The sequence below is a fragment of the Dama dama genome, chromosome 11 (assembly GCF_033118175.1).
Source record: "Dama dama isolate Ldn47 chromosome 11, ASM3311817v1, whole genome shotgun sequence".
Classification (NCBI taxonomy): Eukaryota; Metazoa; Chordata; class Mammalia; order Artiodactyla; family Cervidae; genus Dama; species Dama dama.
In genome coordinates this window covers 4297653-4314282 of record NC_083691.1, presented here as the reverse complement: position 1 = coordinate 4314282, position 16630 = coordinate 4297653, and the positions used below count along the sequence as shown (strand labels likewise).

The window sequence follows — 16630 nt, the reverse complement described above, 5'->3', positions numbered from 1 at the left end:
AAAATCGGCCAGAGCCAATCAGCGTCATCACTCCGGGGACACGTGGGCGAGTCCCCTTAAAAACACACACACACACACACACAAAACACAACGGGGAAAAAAAAAAAAAACGAAAAAAAAAAAACCTAGCCCCAAAGTAAAAGTGACACAAGTTCATTTTTTAAAGGAAGGGGGGGAGGCGAAGGCGCGCGCGGAGGACAGGCGGAGAGCTGCAACCGCGGAGCCGGGAGGCGCTGTCCGCGGTGCTGACGGGGCCCCCGTAGCGGAGGGAGCGCGGAGAGAAGACCTCCCCGGCCAGGTAGAGCGTCATGCGCCGAGGGCCGCCGCCGCCGCTATCCGCGGTGCTGACGCCGCCAGGTGCGCTCCGACACCCCGGCTGGTAGCGCGACTCGGGCCCGCTGCTATCCGCGGTGCTGACCCCGCTGCCCTCGGCCACCGCTCGCCTGGAGGAAGAGTGCAGTTTGGATTTTTTTTTTTTTAAACCCTTCTTTATTTAGATTCCAGCGTCTTCGCATCTCTTCTGTGCCAAAGGGGAGCTCAGGCCGTCCGTCTCCCCCTTGGCTCTCCCCAACTTGGCGCACCCTCCCTCCCGTTTCTTCCTGACACTCCCACCACCCCCCCTCGGCTCGGCGGCTCGGCGCGATGCTGCAGAAGACGCGCTGAGCCCTTTTGGATCTAATGCGCAGAGGAGGTTGGCCCAGAGCTCCTGGGCTCCCCCAAGGCTGAACTCCATCCAAGGTGCCCGCAGGCTCCCTGCCCGCCTTCCCCATGCCAGCCCGCAGCTAGGGGCAGGGGCAGCGGCGGCTGGGGTTGGGGGTGGGTGGGGAGCTTTTGGGGAGGACAGGTCGCAGCTTGGCTATGGAAGGCTCCAATGGCTTTGGGATCGACTCCATTCTCTCCCACCGAGCCGGCAGCCCCGCCCTTCCCAAGGGGGACCCCTTGCTCGGGGACTGCCGCTCGCCCCTGGAGCTGAGTCCTCGCTCAGAGAGCAGCAGCGACTGCTCTTCACCAGCCTCGCCAGGAAGGGACTGTCTGGAGACGGGAGCCCCGCGGCCTGGCGGGGCTTCGGGACCAGGTTTGGACTCCCACCTGCAGCCTGGGCAGCTCTCGGCCCCAGCCCAGTCTCGCACCGTGACCTCCTCCTTTCTGATCAGGGACATCCTTGCCGACTGCAAACCACTTGCGGCCTGTGCACCCTACTCTAGCAGCGGGCAGCCGGCCGCTCCTGACCCTGGGGGCCGTCTTGCGGCCAAGGCTGGGGAGGACTTTAGAGACAAGCTGGACAAAAGTGGCAGCAACGCCTCATCGGACTCTGAGTATAAAGGTAAGAAAACGGGAGGTGAAAACCTAAGGGAGGGGGGTGCTCTATTTCTGAACACTGGTATTAAAACTGGAGTGCACACACATGGGGACACGCACATGTTCACCTGGCGCTCCCCCCGGGCCCAGGCAGAGCCGTTGGTCTTATCTGAAGCTTTCAGTCAGCCCTGTGGTTATGCTTTTGAGCAACAAAGAGTCCAGCGGAGAGAGCGAGGAGAGGAATTCTGTGTGACCCAGAAGAGATTCCCGAAAACACACAAAGCAAACTTTCCAAACTTCGGCTGGGACTAACCAACCCTCCGGTGGGCAGAAGCAAGTTCCTCTTAGGCCAGTGGCTCTCTGGGAAAAGACCTTGCAGAAGCAATGGAAGACCCAATGGGTTCTACTCGAATGCTTTTTTATAAGGGGGAAACCCTAGCAGGAAATTTCAGTTGGAGCCCTGAGAACAGTCAATTTTCCACCCTTTAATTTGAATATCCAGATGGGGAGGGGAATCCAGCTTTCCCTCCCATTGCCCCCCCCCCCCCAGTGTGATCTGGGTCCAGGGAATTGTGCAAAAGAAATGCTCACTTCAAAGTAGAAACAGCAGTCGGGCAGGCGGCTGGCTGGCTGGGATCAGGTTCAGAGGTCTCTGCGCTCACCCGACTGTTCTCACTGGATTTCATTTGAAGTACCCTGAGCAATCAAATTTGGGCTGTGTGTGTGTGAACCAGAGATCCCCCAGCACCCAGCCTATACTGGGGTTGCAGGACCCTATACTTGCTTTTTCACCCCGTGAATCTTTCCATAGTTTCCTTTCCATCCTTTCTTAACCAGGGGGCTGAGATCAGCACTAAGAGGAAAGAGGGAAGGAGGAAGGAAAGAAGAAAGAAAGGAAAAAAGGAAGGAAGGAGAGAAAAAAATTCCTTAATTTTGTTTCTCATCCTGGCCACTGCCTTGACTTTAGGTCTTTGGTGAGGCCAGAGGCACGAAGTTCTTTCTCAGGGAGAAGTCAGGAGGCAGGAAGGGAAGGAGTTTCAGAGCCCTGTGTCCCCATCCAGCAGAAAACGAAGGGTTGTTCAGAGCTTTTTCAGCCTTATAATTAATTCCCAGAATGCTTTCCATGGGATAAAACTTTCCTATAAAGCAAACTTCTGTATTGTCTTGGGGGCCCTACATCTCCTGACCCATATTTGCACTGCTGCTACTGCTAAGTCGCTTCAGTCATGTCTGACTCTGTGCGACCTCATAGACAGCAGCCCACCAGGCTCTGCTGTCCCTGGGATTCTCCAGGCAAGAACACTGGAGTGTGTTGCCACTTCCTTCTCCAATATTTGCACTAAGTCATCACAAAAATTTAGGAAGGCTCATTTAACACTCTCCTCCCAACCAAGAATTCGTTGTGGACACGCCCTGACCTCAAACCAAAACCCATATGGGGCCCCACTCCACATCTCATTCCCTCCTCCGCTGCCCCAGGCAAGCAGTGGAGACTCCAAGGTCTCCCTGGGTTGGCTGTGCTAGATGGGCAGGTTGGGCTGGAGCTGGAGGAAGGGAGTCCAGACGCCTGTGGCCCAGAGACCCCTGCTCCTCCCCCCAGGTCTGTTTAGAGAGACAAGGAAAACTTGCCTGGGAGAAAGACAGGTGTGTGGTGGGGAAGTGAAGGGAAGCAAGGGAGGCAAGGTAAATATATATGTGTAACACCATATTTTATTATTTATAATTCTCAACAACACCCAGATTTATGGTTAGAGTAAGCTGCAAGACTCCCCGCAAGGCGTGGTGCTGGTGAAAGAGTTTGGCTCGTGTCCCTTTATTTTTTTTGCCCATAGGTGGGATTTTTGAGTCAAGGTTTCGTTTAACATAATTGGAATATCAGTTTTCTTCTCTTGTCCCTGATGATATCTGATCAGCGAGGTGATGAGGCCCGGCTGTCGACATATCATTTAAATAGGGTTGGAGCTGAGGACAGAGGAAGGTCTCCCCCACCCCTAGGTACCCCACGTTTGCATCAATAAAGCCCCAGATGAAGGAGAGGAAATAACCACCTCCGGAGCATTTCTCAAAGGTGACCCGGGCAGGAGACCTTACTGAGAGACAGACAGACACGTGGGGTAGGCAGCTAAGTGACTCCCCTATCCACCCACCATGCGAAGAGTCCCTCCTCCAAGGAGGGCACGCAGGGAAGGTCAGTCCCATCCCGAGTCTGGCATCAAAGGTTCCTCAGCATAACATTTAAAGAAGCTGAACCGGGCTTTGAAGTCAGGCGTTCTGCAGCGCACGGTCTGGCTCGCAAAAGCCGATATCTACGGAGAAACAAAACCAGCACTGCGCTCCCAGCGGGCAGGGTCGGTGGGCCTGGAACTCTCAGGCGCTGAGATCGACTGAGCCTGCTTCTTCGGAGGTTCAGGCTGGACACTGGCGAGTGTGTATCTGAAGGCTCCAGCCTACGCCCAGGAGAGGAATTAGAGAAAAAGCCCCAGGAGCCAACCCATTCTTCTGGACACCCCAAACTCAACCTCCACCCCCCAACCTTGGAGCTCAGTCCTGAGAAATGGGTTGTTTTTTTGTTGTTGTTGTTCGTTTGTTTGTTTGTTTTTTTACAAATAGGCCAGACAATTAGGTCAAAAAGTAAGTTTTCCACAATATCAAGTTAGAGGTTTGGATAATCGTTTCCTTGAACTTGTTCAAACTTTACCTGCCTGGCATAGACAGAAAAGATCTCCCCATCCTAACAGATCCCCATCTCCTGAGGCAGCCTTGCCCCATAGCGGCCCGAGTCCAGGAGGGCAGGGAGAGGCTGGCGAGCTGGTCTGGAGGAGGCAGTGGGAAGGCGTGGACCCCGCTCACCAGCTTCTCACGGTTTCTCACCAGCTAGCACTCTCCGGGCTCACCCGCTGGGGTATACCCGGTGACCGGCGCCCTCCCAGTCTCGAACCGCTTTCTGGTTGAAAAGTCTTGCTCCCTCGTGGCTCAATTAACCGGATTATTGTTTCCTACAGAGAGAAATCAACTCGCATTCAGCTGAACCCTGTCACCGCAAACGCCACGCTCAATGAAACGCAGCATAAAGGAAAAATAGAGAAAAAGAGGGAGGGAAGCCCCATGCCCATTTTGGAGAGATGGTCTCTGGTTATATCATCACTTTAGGGAAAGAAGGAGGGAGGTCACTGAGCTTGCTCGAGCAAGTGTGCATTTTCGGTGCAGTCAACTCCGAAGGAAAGTCCTGGGGAAAAAAGAAACCACATTGTCCAGTCCCATCCTTGTGACTCAGGAGCGGGGACCCTGCTGATGTGTCTCGACCTTCGGGCGGGGTTGGGGGGAGGGAAACACACGGCAGCTACAGTAGGCAAATGACAAGGACACGCGGGCCTCAGAGATGTGTGCATCCGAGGGGCTAACGTGTCACTTATTTTTCCAAAACGCTTTGTACTCCCAGATCGGGCACCTGGCAGTTCGCATTTTGCACCGCGCGCTGTTTGTAGTTTAAGAAACAGGGGAAACTATCCCTATAGATTCGCGCCCACACAGGGGCCAGGCGAGACATGGGTGTCCTCCAGGACCACCGTCCACTCCAGGGTGAACAGGTTTTTGTCCCTTGACATTGGTTCTTCTCCCCAGATTCTGGCCCTCAGCTTCCTCTCTTCCTGGCCCAGATGCAGCCAGAGAATCGGGGGCACAGTCCTAAACCCCGAAGCACGCACAGGAGCAGCCCACCGGGCTGGATCCTGGGTCCCCTCCCCACTGCTCCCCTCCCCTGGCAGTTCCACCCAGTCGGTCCACTCATCCCTCCAGGGAGCGCCCGCGCAATGTGGGAGTCGGGTCGAGTTCTCCCTCGGCTTTGGGTTACTTCTCCCCGGAGGTGTCGATCCTCCTCGGTCTGGGGGCTGGGAGGGCTCAGCCCTGAGCAGCTTTGCCGCGGCCCCACGGGCTCAAGCGCAGCGGGGCCACCGCCGCCGGGAGACACATTTACAAGACGGTGAGGGCCGTCGACTGGGGCAGGAGGGCGGCGAGGCTGGGCCCTGATGCGCGGCTGTGTCTCCGCAGTGAAGGAGGAGGGCGACCGGGAGATCTCCAGCTCCAGGGACAGCCCCCCAGTGCGCCTGAAAAAGCCTCGCAAGGCGCGCACGGCCTTCACCGACCACCAGCTGGCACAGCTGGAGCGCAGCTTCGAGCGGCAGAAGTACCTGAGCGTGCAGGACCGCATGGAGCTCGCGGCCTCGCTCAACCTCACCGACACGCAGGTCAAGACCTGGTATCAGAACCGCAGGTGAGCCCCCCCCCGCCCCCCTGCGGGGCCGCCGGGCACGGGTCTGACGGGCCTGACTGCCAGGAGGACCTCTGCGCTCTCCCATGCTGCGAAACTGGGGCAGCGAGGTCTCTGGCGGAGAGAGAAAGCCTTGCCTGAAGCCCGCGGTGAGGGAGAGAGACAGGACTCGATCAGGTGGACAGATGGACATGTGGACCACGGGAGGTCCAAGCCTGTCCACCCTGGCCACGTCCTACCATCTTCCTCCAGCCCCGGGCAGCTGCTAGGGGCAGAGGGGCTGGCACTGAGCTTTCCTGGGATTCTTCAGGCCTCCTCAGTCTTTCTAGTCCTTGAAACTCAAGGAGGGAAGGGGCCCAGCCCTAGCTCCTTGGGGCCTGGGGGACCGGAAAATTGGTGCTGGGCACTGGCCTCAAACCTGGTTTTCCTAATCTTCCTTCCCAAGACAGTCGCAGGATGAAGAGAAACACAAACGCGTACAACACACACACAGCCACAGGCTCAACCCACAGTCGCACGCTCACATCGATAGAACTCACTAACACATACACACCCACAGTCACCCGCACACTCTTAGCGGAGGCTGGAATGTTGCTTTCCATAAACAAGCTCAGAACACGCTGCCCCATTAATAATAAATACCGATTACTGCTCCGGGCATCAATAATTAAGGCCCGTTACAGTAATTACACAATTATGATGATGATGAATAATTCAGACAGGAAAACGGGGGTTGGTGTGGCTGAGCCCGACTCTGGGGCTGCCTCGCCGGCCAGGTGCACCCAGGAGTCCGGCCGCAGCCTTGGCAATCAGCGTGGCCTCGGCTTCCTTGCCTTCCCCCAACCCCAGCCGGCACTCGTCTGGTGGCCTCCGGGCTTCAGGACCGGACAGACTGCGGGGCTGGCCCCAAGCCTCGGACCTTAGCGCGGGGTGCGGCGGATGCGGCCGTGCGCTCTTCCTTTGCAGTCGCTGCCGTCTCTGGCCCGCGGGCTTCCGCAGAAGCGTGGCCAACTGGGGTCCCGCGGCAGGTGGTCTCCTCCGGGCTGGTGGCGCGGCTGGGAGCATCAACCGCGCCCCTTTCCCCCGCGAGCGGACCGACCCCCGCGCCCCCCCGCGGCCCTCTCCGGGGTGATGTTTCGTTCCAAGGCCTCTCCAGGGGACCGATGCACGGGGGCGCGGGGCGGGATGGTGGGGAGGGAGTGGAGAGCTCCGACATCCCGCTCCAAGCGCCCCGTCTGCGATGCCCTGCGCGGAGTGTGGCGAGCTTAGACCCCCGGGCTTTGGGGATAAGACAGCCTAGCTTAGAACCCGGGGTCTCCTCTTTCTAGGCCGTCCTGAGATCTGACCCACCCCTCAGTTTTCTTATCTGAAAGCGGGGATGACAGTCATGGAAGGTTCGTGGAAGATTAACAGCACTGATGCCTTTAAATACGCGAGAACTGTGCCCGGCACCCTGTGATTTATTGAAATGAACGAATTAGTGGGCTCCCTCCTGGCCTCTCTGCAGACGCTCCGGGGCAGGCACTCTGAGGGGCAAGGGTCTCCGAGCGCCCCAGTCCTGATCCCTGCCTTGCGCGTTTATTTCGGTCCCTAGGACTAAGTGGAAGCGACAGACGGCCGTCGGGTTGGAGCTGCTGGCCGAGGCGGGCAATTATTCGGCGCTCCAGCGGATGTTCCCGTCGCCTTATTTCTACCCGCAGAGTCTGGTTTCCAACCTGGATCCCGGCGCCGCGCTCTATCTGTACCGCGGGCCCAGCGCACCGCCGCCCGCGCTGCAGAGACCTCTGGTCCCTCGTATCCTCATCCACGGACTCCAGGGCGCCAGCGAGCCGCCGCCGCCGCTGCCCCCGCTGGCCGGCGTCCTCCCGCGCGCCGCGCAGCCTCGGTGAACGCCCGCCGGCCGGCCTGCCCGCCCGGGCGCACCCGGCCCCCCGCCCCGGGGCTCCGCGCTGGCTCCCTTCTTCCAGCCTCTGGGAGGGCGCGGGGTTTCACGCCTCTTCCCGGGGCGGGGGCGAGGGAGGGGCTCCCCGACCGGCCCTCCCTGGCGTCGGGCCCAGCGTCCCCAGAAGGGCCAGATGCCAAGTCTTCTAAGGCCAGGATCCCCGGACTGAGTCCCCCTGACCCTCCCCGCCGTCCTCTCTCCTGGTCACTCCATCAGGGAGCCTCTTCCATCGCCGGTGTACATGTCCCATCCCCTCAACCCCCCCCCCCCCCCCGCCCCACGCCGCCACCGGCGCGCCCCCTCGCCCCTCCCGGGAGCAGGCGGGCCGACCCCCTTGCGGCGCTCTCCCCCTTCCCGCTCCAGCTGTACACCGTGCCCTCGCCCCGCAGCCCTGACGCGGAGGAGAAGGGGAGTGTGGAGCCCCCCGCTCCGCGCCGGGGCCGCGGCAGAGCTGTACATACCGTGTGCAAAGTGTATATGAAGTTATTTATTCGTGACCCATCAGCCCGTGACTGTGTCTGTGAATCAGTGAGTCCGTGGCCTGTGCCCACCCACCGCCCGCCGTCCCAGGCGGGCCAGGCCGAGGCCAGGGGACTTGCCCACCCACACCCCAACCCCCCTTCCAGCCTCCGTCTGGGGGACAGCCAGACCCCTCGGGTTCTCTCTTTTTTTAAATGTCAAAAATAAACTTCTTACAAATGACCAGGCGCTTGTCCCCGCGCTCCGTTGGTCGGTCCGCGCTCGGCCCTCCCCTATTCCTCCTAAAGATTCCTTTTCCGCTTCTGGGACTCTGGCTCTTTTCACCCTCAGTAAGGAAGCACTGTGACTCGCCTCCCTCTCCTCCTGGGAGCTGCGGCTGGGGGCCAGGCGTCCCCCATCCCGGGCCTCAGTCTTCCCATCTCTATAGTGAGGTGAGCGCGCGGCTTCCCCACCTGCTCCTGCCTCTCCATCTGGTTCCGCGCTGTTCAGCCGGTCCCGGGGGCCGGGATGGGGTCAGCGCCCAGGCTGGCTCGGCTGCGGGCCGGGCTGTGCCCTGGCTGAGCCGGCTCATCTGGCCGCAACAAGGGTGCCGGCAGCTGGTGACCGGCCGGCCGGGCGCAGGGGCCGACAGATGGGCTCCGAGGCTGCTTCCCCCGTGGGCCCCTCCGCCCTGCGCCCCGGCCACGCGCATCAGAGGCGGCGAAGCAGCTCCCGGCCCCTGCGCCGGGTAGGACCTGACGAGCCCTTGCTGGGGAACCCCCGACTCCCCCATCTTCTCATTGCCCCTTCACCCCACGACCATGCTGGGGACACCACCCAGAGGGAAGCCGACTCCCGTGTCTGCCCCGGGGCCCCAGCCTCTGACTCCAAGTCTCTGGGCAAGGATTTCAGTCTCCAGCCAGACTCCAGACTTCACTTTCCTGTTCAAAGGGCCAAGGTCACCTCCTGGGGACCCGGTGCTCTCAGGGGAGGTGGGCTCAGGTGGTCCCCTCCCACACCCCACCTGCAGCTCAGACTCCCAGGAGGCGCCTGGAGCTGGGAAGTTTGGGGGCCCAGCAAGCCCAGGCCCTCCCGTTTTGTGGCGGGACTGCTCTGGGAGAGGACTGCCTGGTGGAGGAGGGGTGGGGTTCGGATTCCGCTCCTGACTCCCCTCCGCTGGCCTCCGCTACTGTTTCCTGCCGCCTCCCAGCCAGCACCCTCTCGCCACCCCTCCTCACTCCTAGGGTGCTGAGGGTATTATTCTAATTTTGCCAAATGCACAGCAGCTAATTAAGTCAAGAAGCCCCTCGGCTTTCGAGTTCTTTTGCATGTGAATGGGGGTTGGTAAATCCTCAGCTCTGGCTGGGGGGGGGGGGGGTGGGGGTTTGGGCAGCGAGGGGGGACTGTCCCCAACTCAGGGTTAATGAAGTGGGAAAGAAGTCTCTCACAGCCTCCTGCAAACAAACCCCCCACCCACCCCCATGCAACACACCCTGCCCAAATCCTACATGGATTGACTTAAACCCAGGGGATAAGTGCTTTAAATTAATCTCATTGAATAAGAATGAGACCAAACAAAAGTCTTTAAAATCATATTAAAAACCTATCAAAGGACAACTTGCACGGGTGTGCTTTTCATTTTGTGCAAGGTAAGGAGATAGACTGGAGCAACCACCCTTACATTTACACAGCGGCCGTGTAAACCACAGACACATTCCCAACTATGTAATTGTCCTTGTACCTCCGAGCTGATTTCATATCTTACACTAATGAAGAACAAGGCTCCCCGACAAGTTTATAATTACAGTATTTTAAATTGTCCTGCACTTCCCATCTGTAATAATAACTTTACAACCTCCACAGTGAGGTGGGCTTCGGTTTTCATCCATTTAGAAGGCTAAATCGGTTTCTCTGTTCCCAACCCTGGGGGCTGGGTGAACTCTCCCTTAAGATAGAAAAAAAAAAAAAAAAGAAAAAAAAAAAAGAATGAATGTGTGAGCCCCCCGGCAGGCAAGACAATAGGAGAGGCACTGAGAAAGCAGCATCTCAGAGCCTCCCCTGACCCACTCCCACCCTCCCTTATAAACCTAGACTCCAGGGGGGCAGGGGCAACAGTTGAAAGGAAGTTGAGATTCCCCTAGCAGTCTTGTTGCGAGGCTTCTGAGCCTGTTTGAGAAGTCGAGCTGATTTTAAGGGGTGCCCGGCCGCCTCCACGCTGAAAGGCTTTGCTCTGAACTCCTCCTCTGGTGGAGCAGATTAAGAGATAAGGCGTCGTGGTCATGCAGGCAATTTAACAAGACCAGTGGAGCGCCCTTTGCAAGGAGGGCAACTTCTCCAGTGGAAAAAAAAAGAAGCCTTAAATTTCTGTCTCCTGGAAGCAACGGTTAGATTCTAACGGCTTCCGCTGACTTTCCATCGAAGGGCTCAAGTGCTAAATACCAAGGGTGCTAGCAGTTTGGATACACCTGCCTTAAGGGGCTCTCATCAACTCCTCTCTCTTCCCTAAATCTCACCTCCCTTCACCACAGGGGGGAGAAAAAAATCAAAGGAATCCACTGGGCTTTGTCAGAATGTCCTTTGCTGAGAGTCGGTAGGCTCTGCTTCTCTGAAAAGTGGAAAATGCTGCTTGCATTGCATCAGCACGGCCTTCCTTAATCACTCACCGAGGGCTCTCTGCCCTTCTGTGGCTGAGAATGGGGGGCCCTGTGAAGAAGTGCAGCCCATAAGGGTTGCAAACATGAAGATGTCTGGGATTCAAAAAGAGCATTTTACAAGCCCATGAGGGAAAAAAGCTTTAGGCTGCAACATTCCATGAAATGTCCAGATTCTCTGACTTCTAAATATGGGGATCAGGTTTATGAGACAGAGAAAGAGGTAAGTTTGGGAAATTAGAAAAAGAGGCAGGATTAGAAATACACACAAAATTAGGATATGTACAGTGGAATTAGGCTAAAGCTTTTCCTAATTGATGCCTGTAATGTATAATGTGTCAAGAGCCATAATAAGAGAGAAAGAGATTTATTTTAAGGTTATTTAAATTTAGATAATATTAACCCTAAATCTGCTAAATCCATGTTTCTTTATTAACTGGGGGTAATACATTGATTCTACTTAGAAACGGGCCCGGACAGCATCCATGGCAAGAAACCTTCACTTAAGTCTCAGCACATGAAGAGGAAGTTTCAGTCTCAGAATTAGTTACTTAAATGCTTTGCAGGGTCCTGGCACTTCTGCCCGCTCCCAGGAACGCAGAACTCTGCAGATTCCTCCTTTCATGGAATGAGTACTTTGGGGGGGGGCGGGGAGGCGGGGAAAGCAGGGTTTCTCTTTGATCATTCCAGATCACTGGAATTAATCCTCTCTCACACAGCTGGGTTTTGTTGACAAAGTTTGATCCCGCCTTTTCTCGTCCCAATCTTGTGGACCCTCACATACGGAAATAAAAAGTAGGTGGCAGATTTACCCAGTCAGTACCGCGTGTGCTGCAGGTGTATTTATTTATCATCATTGTTACAGATTAATTCCGATGTGACAGCCAAGTCTCTGAGGTCACATTTTCCCTGCACTGGTGGGCCAGGGCTTATGAAACTCACCCTCACCTTCAGGACACGTCCCTTCTGGTGTGATATCCACCCATGTTCACCTTACGCCTGAGGGATAGAGGCCAGGAAGCCTCTCCGCTCCCCACGGCCCCCGCAGACTGCTTTTGCCTGGGTAACTCTCACCGTCCTCGTCGGGTCCTTGAGCTCACGTGGCTCTGGAGGGGCTACTGAAGGGGGGCCTCCACACTCGTGCTAGTAACTTCAGAGGCTGGGGAGCTGAGAACGAGAGGAGAGGTGGAGAGAAGAGAACACTGCCCGGGGACAGGGAGGGGCCAGGAGGCTCTGCCTCCCCTCTCCCGTGGGCCACTCTGGAGTCACCCCCGCGTCCAAGTCTTACATTTATTGGGAAATCAATACGCCCCGGGGGGTTCTCTTTCAGACCTCCCAGAAAACACAACGGGGGAGGGGCAGCTGTGGCCTGGGCCACAATACAGACCCCGAGCCTTTCTGGAACTCAAGATGGGAGAAAACGCTCAGGACATTGGTGCCTTTTGACTTCAAAGGCAAACTAGAAAAAGGCAACAGTAAATCAATTAGCCCCAAGAAAGTACGTTTTCCCCTTGACAAGGACAGAACATCACAGGTGAGTGCATGTGCAGGAACTGAGACCCTGGAGGCATTTGTGACCCACACCAAACGCTCATTTGGTCCTTTTTAATAAAGCATTTGTATACATCAAGAAAACGATCTGATAGTCTTTTCTCTTTACCAATTCCAGTTTTTAAAATCCGGTTTTACAAAATTCAGGCTAACATACGTGTAGAGGGTAGCTTAAAGTGAAAGGTGAAACTTCTTCAGAACGGCATCACCAGGCAGGATCCCCTCCTGGTGGGTGCCGCAGGACGTCAGGATTTACATTAAGTGATTAAGTGCTCATGTGATCTACGGGCAGTGATGGAATACATCTGAGAGGGGTCTTACACAAGGCAGGTTAATCAGATAATCCACCCCTTGCTGACCCCCGCCCCCGCAGGGACGGGGGGCTGCAGGGGGTGGCGGTGGCAGCCTCAGGTCTCACGGGGCTCCAGGGTCCACCCTGAGGCCCCGTCATATGCAGGCAGAGGTTAACATACTTTCTGGGACATCTCCCTGTCCCTCCGGGAGGCCTGGGGGCGGTGGGGGGGTGGTTTTAATCTGTTCCCTCGGCAGAGGCTGGGCCCGGGTTTCGGGCGGTGCCGCGGGGCTGGCTGGCCGGGCCCGAGCGCGTGTTCTGCTTCCTGACCTTGGCGCTGCCGGTCTCCATCCCGCTGGCGTATTCGGAACGCAAGATTTCAGCAAGGCGATGCTTACTCTGGGTCTTCTTCCTCTGAAGGTCAGGCCTGAGGAGCAGTGACAGTGGTGGGGGAGGGGGGGGAGGAAAGGAAACTTTATTATTATTTTTTTTTCCTTCTCCATTTGGGAAGAGGCGGATGGCAGCTGGTTCCAAGAGTGCGGAACTGACATTTTTGTATTAACAGAAGTACAATCCCTTCAATAGCGCTTGTTTTGATATTCTATGCACCGCAAGATTAGATACGCTGCTGACAGATTTTCATAACGGTGGCAAAATATCATGGCATTTTTAAAAGTGAGGCTTTGTTCTGTGTTGTTTTCAAGGAAAGAAAAGAATGAAACATACACATACTCTGATGGCAAATGAGGTGTATGATACAGCAGTTTGCCAAAGGATGGGGGGAAACCCACCCTGAAAGTCACAACACTGCATGCCGGTGCCTGGGAGTGGCTCCTGGGAGCCCCCTGCCCTCGGCTGCCTCCTGGGGACCCGCCTGGGAGGCCGGCGGGGGCTGCGGTGTCTGCCACCGACACATCCTCCCTGACTGCAGAGCCTCTGGTAATAAAAATCATTTCTGACCCTAAAAGCCCCGCACCCAGGTGTGCCCGGGCAGACGGCAGCGCGGCGTCTGCGCTGGGGATGGACCCAACCCGCACGGAAGGTGCCGAAGCCTGAAAATCAATGTCAGATGGTGAATCCTAGTAACTGGTTTCAAAAGGCAGCCGCTTCATCATTTATTTGATCAGAAGATCAGAGGGGGAAATTTGTAGAAGTTCAATCGTACACAGAAAAAATGATTATGAAGACTGAAGAGTAAAATAATGCTTCTTAAGACAGGATTTTATCCAAAACAACAGGGTCGTCACCAGAGGATCCGTCTTGCTGTGCCCGCAATGCCTTCAACCCTGAGGTGGCAACGGCTTGGGCTCTTACGGAAGGCAGACGCTACCTTCTGCTATCTGCATCGACAGCATTCCCTTTGCTGTAAAATCAGAGGATACATCAGACTGAGAAGAAGTAAAACAAAACTCCTTCAAAGCCCAGGAAGTAACGACGAGACTAATGCTGTGCCGGCAACGTGATTAGGAAGTCTGTAACCAGGTCACACTCACACTGCGGGGGCCGGGGTACACGCGACGGTGGGGCTAACCCATGTCAGTCACACAGTGGTTTCCACTGTCACCAGCGGGGAGGCACGCAAAGCCAACCCGTGCTGGGAAGCAGACTCAAGGCCAGGGATAACAGTGCCCTATGGTTAAGGGCAGGCGTCTGCGGTAACATGGCTGTGTGTCAGTGCGGGACAGCCTGGCGGGGAGCTCAGAGATGGCGGGGGGAGGACTGTCACTCCACAAGGCAGGCTCGATCACCGTCTCAGCTACAGATGAGGAAACCAAGACCGGAGGAGGGGAAGCAGCCGCCCCAAGACCATCCACCTCCCAAGAGCATAAGCCAGATGCAAACACGGGCCGTGGACTCAAGCCTGAGCTCTTCCCACCAGAAGCCGGTCCAGGGTGGAACCATCGGGCGGGCAGGAGGGCCCAGTGGGATCAGGGATGACAAACCACCATGTTTGACATGGAGGAGGCCTTCACGTCTCACAAGAATGTTTCAGTGGGGCGATGCGGGCAGAGGCTGGACGACAGAGGGAGCCGTGAGGGGAGAGCTGCAGCGTGAAGGGGGGACTGGGGCTGGAATGCTGCTCTGTCACTCACTAGCTGAATGACGCTGATGGGGGACTCGGGCTTCCGCATCTGAAAAATGGGGACGATCCTTGAAATGTAGTTCACAGGCTTTGTAAACATGAAAGAGAATAAGACATGGAGTGCTGGCTGGTGGCTGGCACGTGAGCTGCAGACAACCACAGTTAAAACCAGGGCAGCTGAAATCCAGAGAGGCCAAGTGACTCCCGCCAGGCTACACCGGAGCTGGGACTGACTCTCGGGCCTTGACATCAGTGCTGCGCTCACCCTTTCAGACGGGCAGTGGCTCTAACCTCCCGGGCCCTGGTGGAGGTTCGTCCATGCTTGGGGCTCATGTGCGGGTGGCATTGAGCGGGAGATCGGCCTGCAGCTGAATGCACCCAGCGTGTTCCAAACGGAATGCTGCCAGTTCCCGGGCGTGCAGTTTATTTTTAGTCGGGTGACATGACAGACAGACTGGAAAGGTTCTGACAAGAAGGAATGTTTTTTCTCCCCTTCTTGTTTAAAGCCAGGTATTCACATCGTGTATAATTTTAAATGTAACAACCCGAGTTTCAAAATATGCAAAAGTTCAGTCAAAATATCCTCCCAGCAGCCTAAGTGCTACTGCTCCGATGTGGACTCCTGCCACTGCTACGGCGACATAAATAACCGGCATCTGACTGGGCACTGATGCACCAACTGCCAACAGCGTGGGTGCAGAGCAGGACTGTGGCCTGCGGCCAGCCCGGCGCGCGGCAGCTGCCTGTGCTCCGGCCGCTGGGCTCAGACCCGGCGTCAAAGGGCACGGCAAGGCAGGTGGTGTACCAGTGTGCGCACACACACACATGCGCGCGTGCGATGTACCAGTGGGTACACACGCGCGCATGCGATGTATCAGTGTGCGCACACACACACACACACGCGTGTGATGTACCAGTGGGTACACATACACACATACATGTGATGTACCAGTGTGTACACACACACACACACATGTGATGTACCAGGGTACACACACACGCGCGCGCGCGCGATGTACCAGTGTGCACACACACACGCGTGCGTGTGATGTACCAGTGGGTACACACACACACGTGCGATGTACCAGTGCACGCACACACACACACACGTGCGTGCGATGTACCAGTGTGCGCACACACACACACACGTGCGATGTACCAGTGTGCACACACACACACGCGCGCGTGCGATGTACCAGTGGGTACACATACACACGTGCGATGTACCAGTGTGCACACACACACACACATGCGCGCGTGCGATGTACCAGTGGGTACACATACACACGTGCGATGTACCAGTGTGCACACACACACGCATGAGATGTACCAGTGTACACACACACACACACACGCGCGTGCGCGATGTACCAGTGGGTACACACACATGCGTGTGATGTACCAGTGGGTACACACACACACACGTGCGATGTACCAGTGTGCACACACACACACATGCGATGTACCAGTGGGTACACACACACGTGTGCGATGTACCAGTGGGTACACACACACATGCATGTGATGTACCAGTGTGTACACACACACGCATGTGATGTACCAGTGGGTACACACACACACATGCATGTGATGTACCAGTGTATACACACACACAGTGTGATGCAAAACTGTACACACACATGCACGTGCAATGTACCAGTGTATACACACACACACACAGAATGTGATGCATAACTGTATACACACACCGCCCCCTGGGCCCCCCCTCAGTCTGCCTCCGAGTCATGGGAGATTGGTCCTTCCTGGCTGACAAACTCAGCCAGGCCTGGGCTGGGAAGGTGACCTCTGGGGGGTGGCTCCTGCCCTTGATCCAGGCCTGGGGCTGTGGAGGGTGACCCCTGGTGGGTGGGCTGTGCCTTGATGAGGAACATTTCTCAGGATCTCCGAGTCTACCCTGACTGAGGCAGAGAATGCTGGCAGAAAGCTGGATGTGCTAGTCTTGAGGTTATGTTCTCAACACTTCCTAAGTATTTTACGATTTTACTCTAATCACTATTCTTCTGACTTGAGACCCAAACTCCAGCTCTTGAGAGACTGTCCAGAGAGCAAACAGGGGGTCCTGCCT

At 56.4% G+C, this 16630-nt stretch overlaps 2 protein-coding genes across 2 annotated transcripts in view; one reads left to right on the top strand and one right to left on the bottom strand.

Moving 5' to 3' along the window:
- Positions 1-858: 858 nt before the first annotated feature.
- On the top strand, positions 859-7455 carry BARHL1 (BarH like homeobox 1). The gene is made up of 3 exons (XM_061156165.1): positions 859-1324; positions 5347-5569; positions 7161-7455. Exons 1-3 carry the CDS (start codon positions 859-861, stop codon positions 7453-7455), a joined length of 984 nt encoding a protein of 327 aa, XP_061012148.1.
- A 4753-nt stretch (positions 7456-12208) lies between these two features.
- The window catches only part of DDX31 (DEAD-box helicase 31), a 74479-nt gene continuing 70057 nt past the window's right edge, over positions 12209-16630 (bottom strand). Inside the window, exon 20 of the mRNA XM_061154336.1 lies at positions 12209-12888. Coding sequence (XP_061010319.1) covers positions 12699-12888 — 190 coding nt within the window. The 3' untranslated portion in view covers positions 12209-12698. The remainder of the gene's footprint in view (positions 12889-16630) is intronic.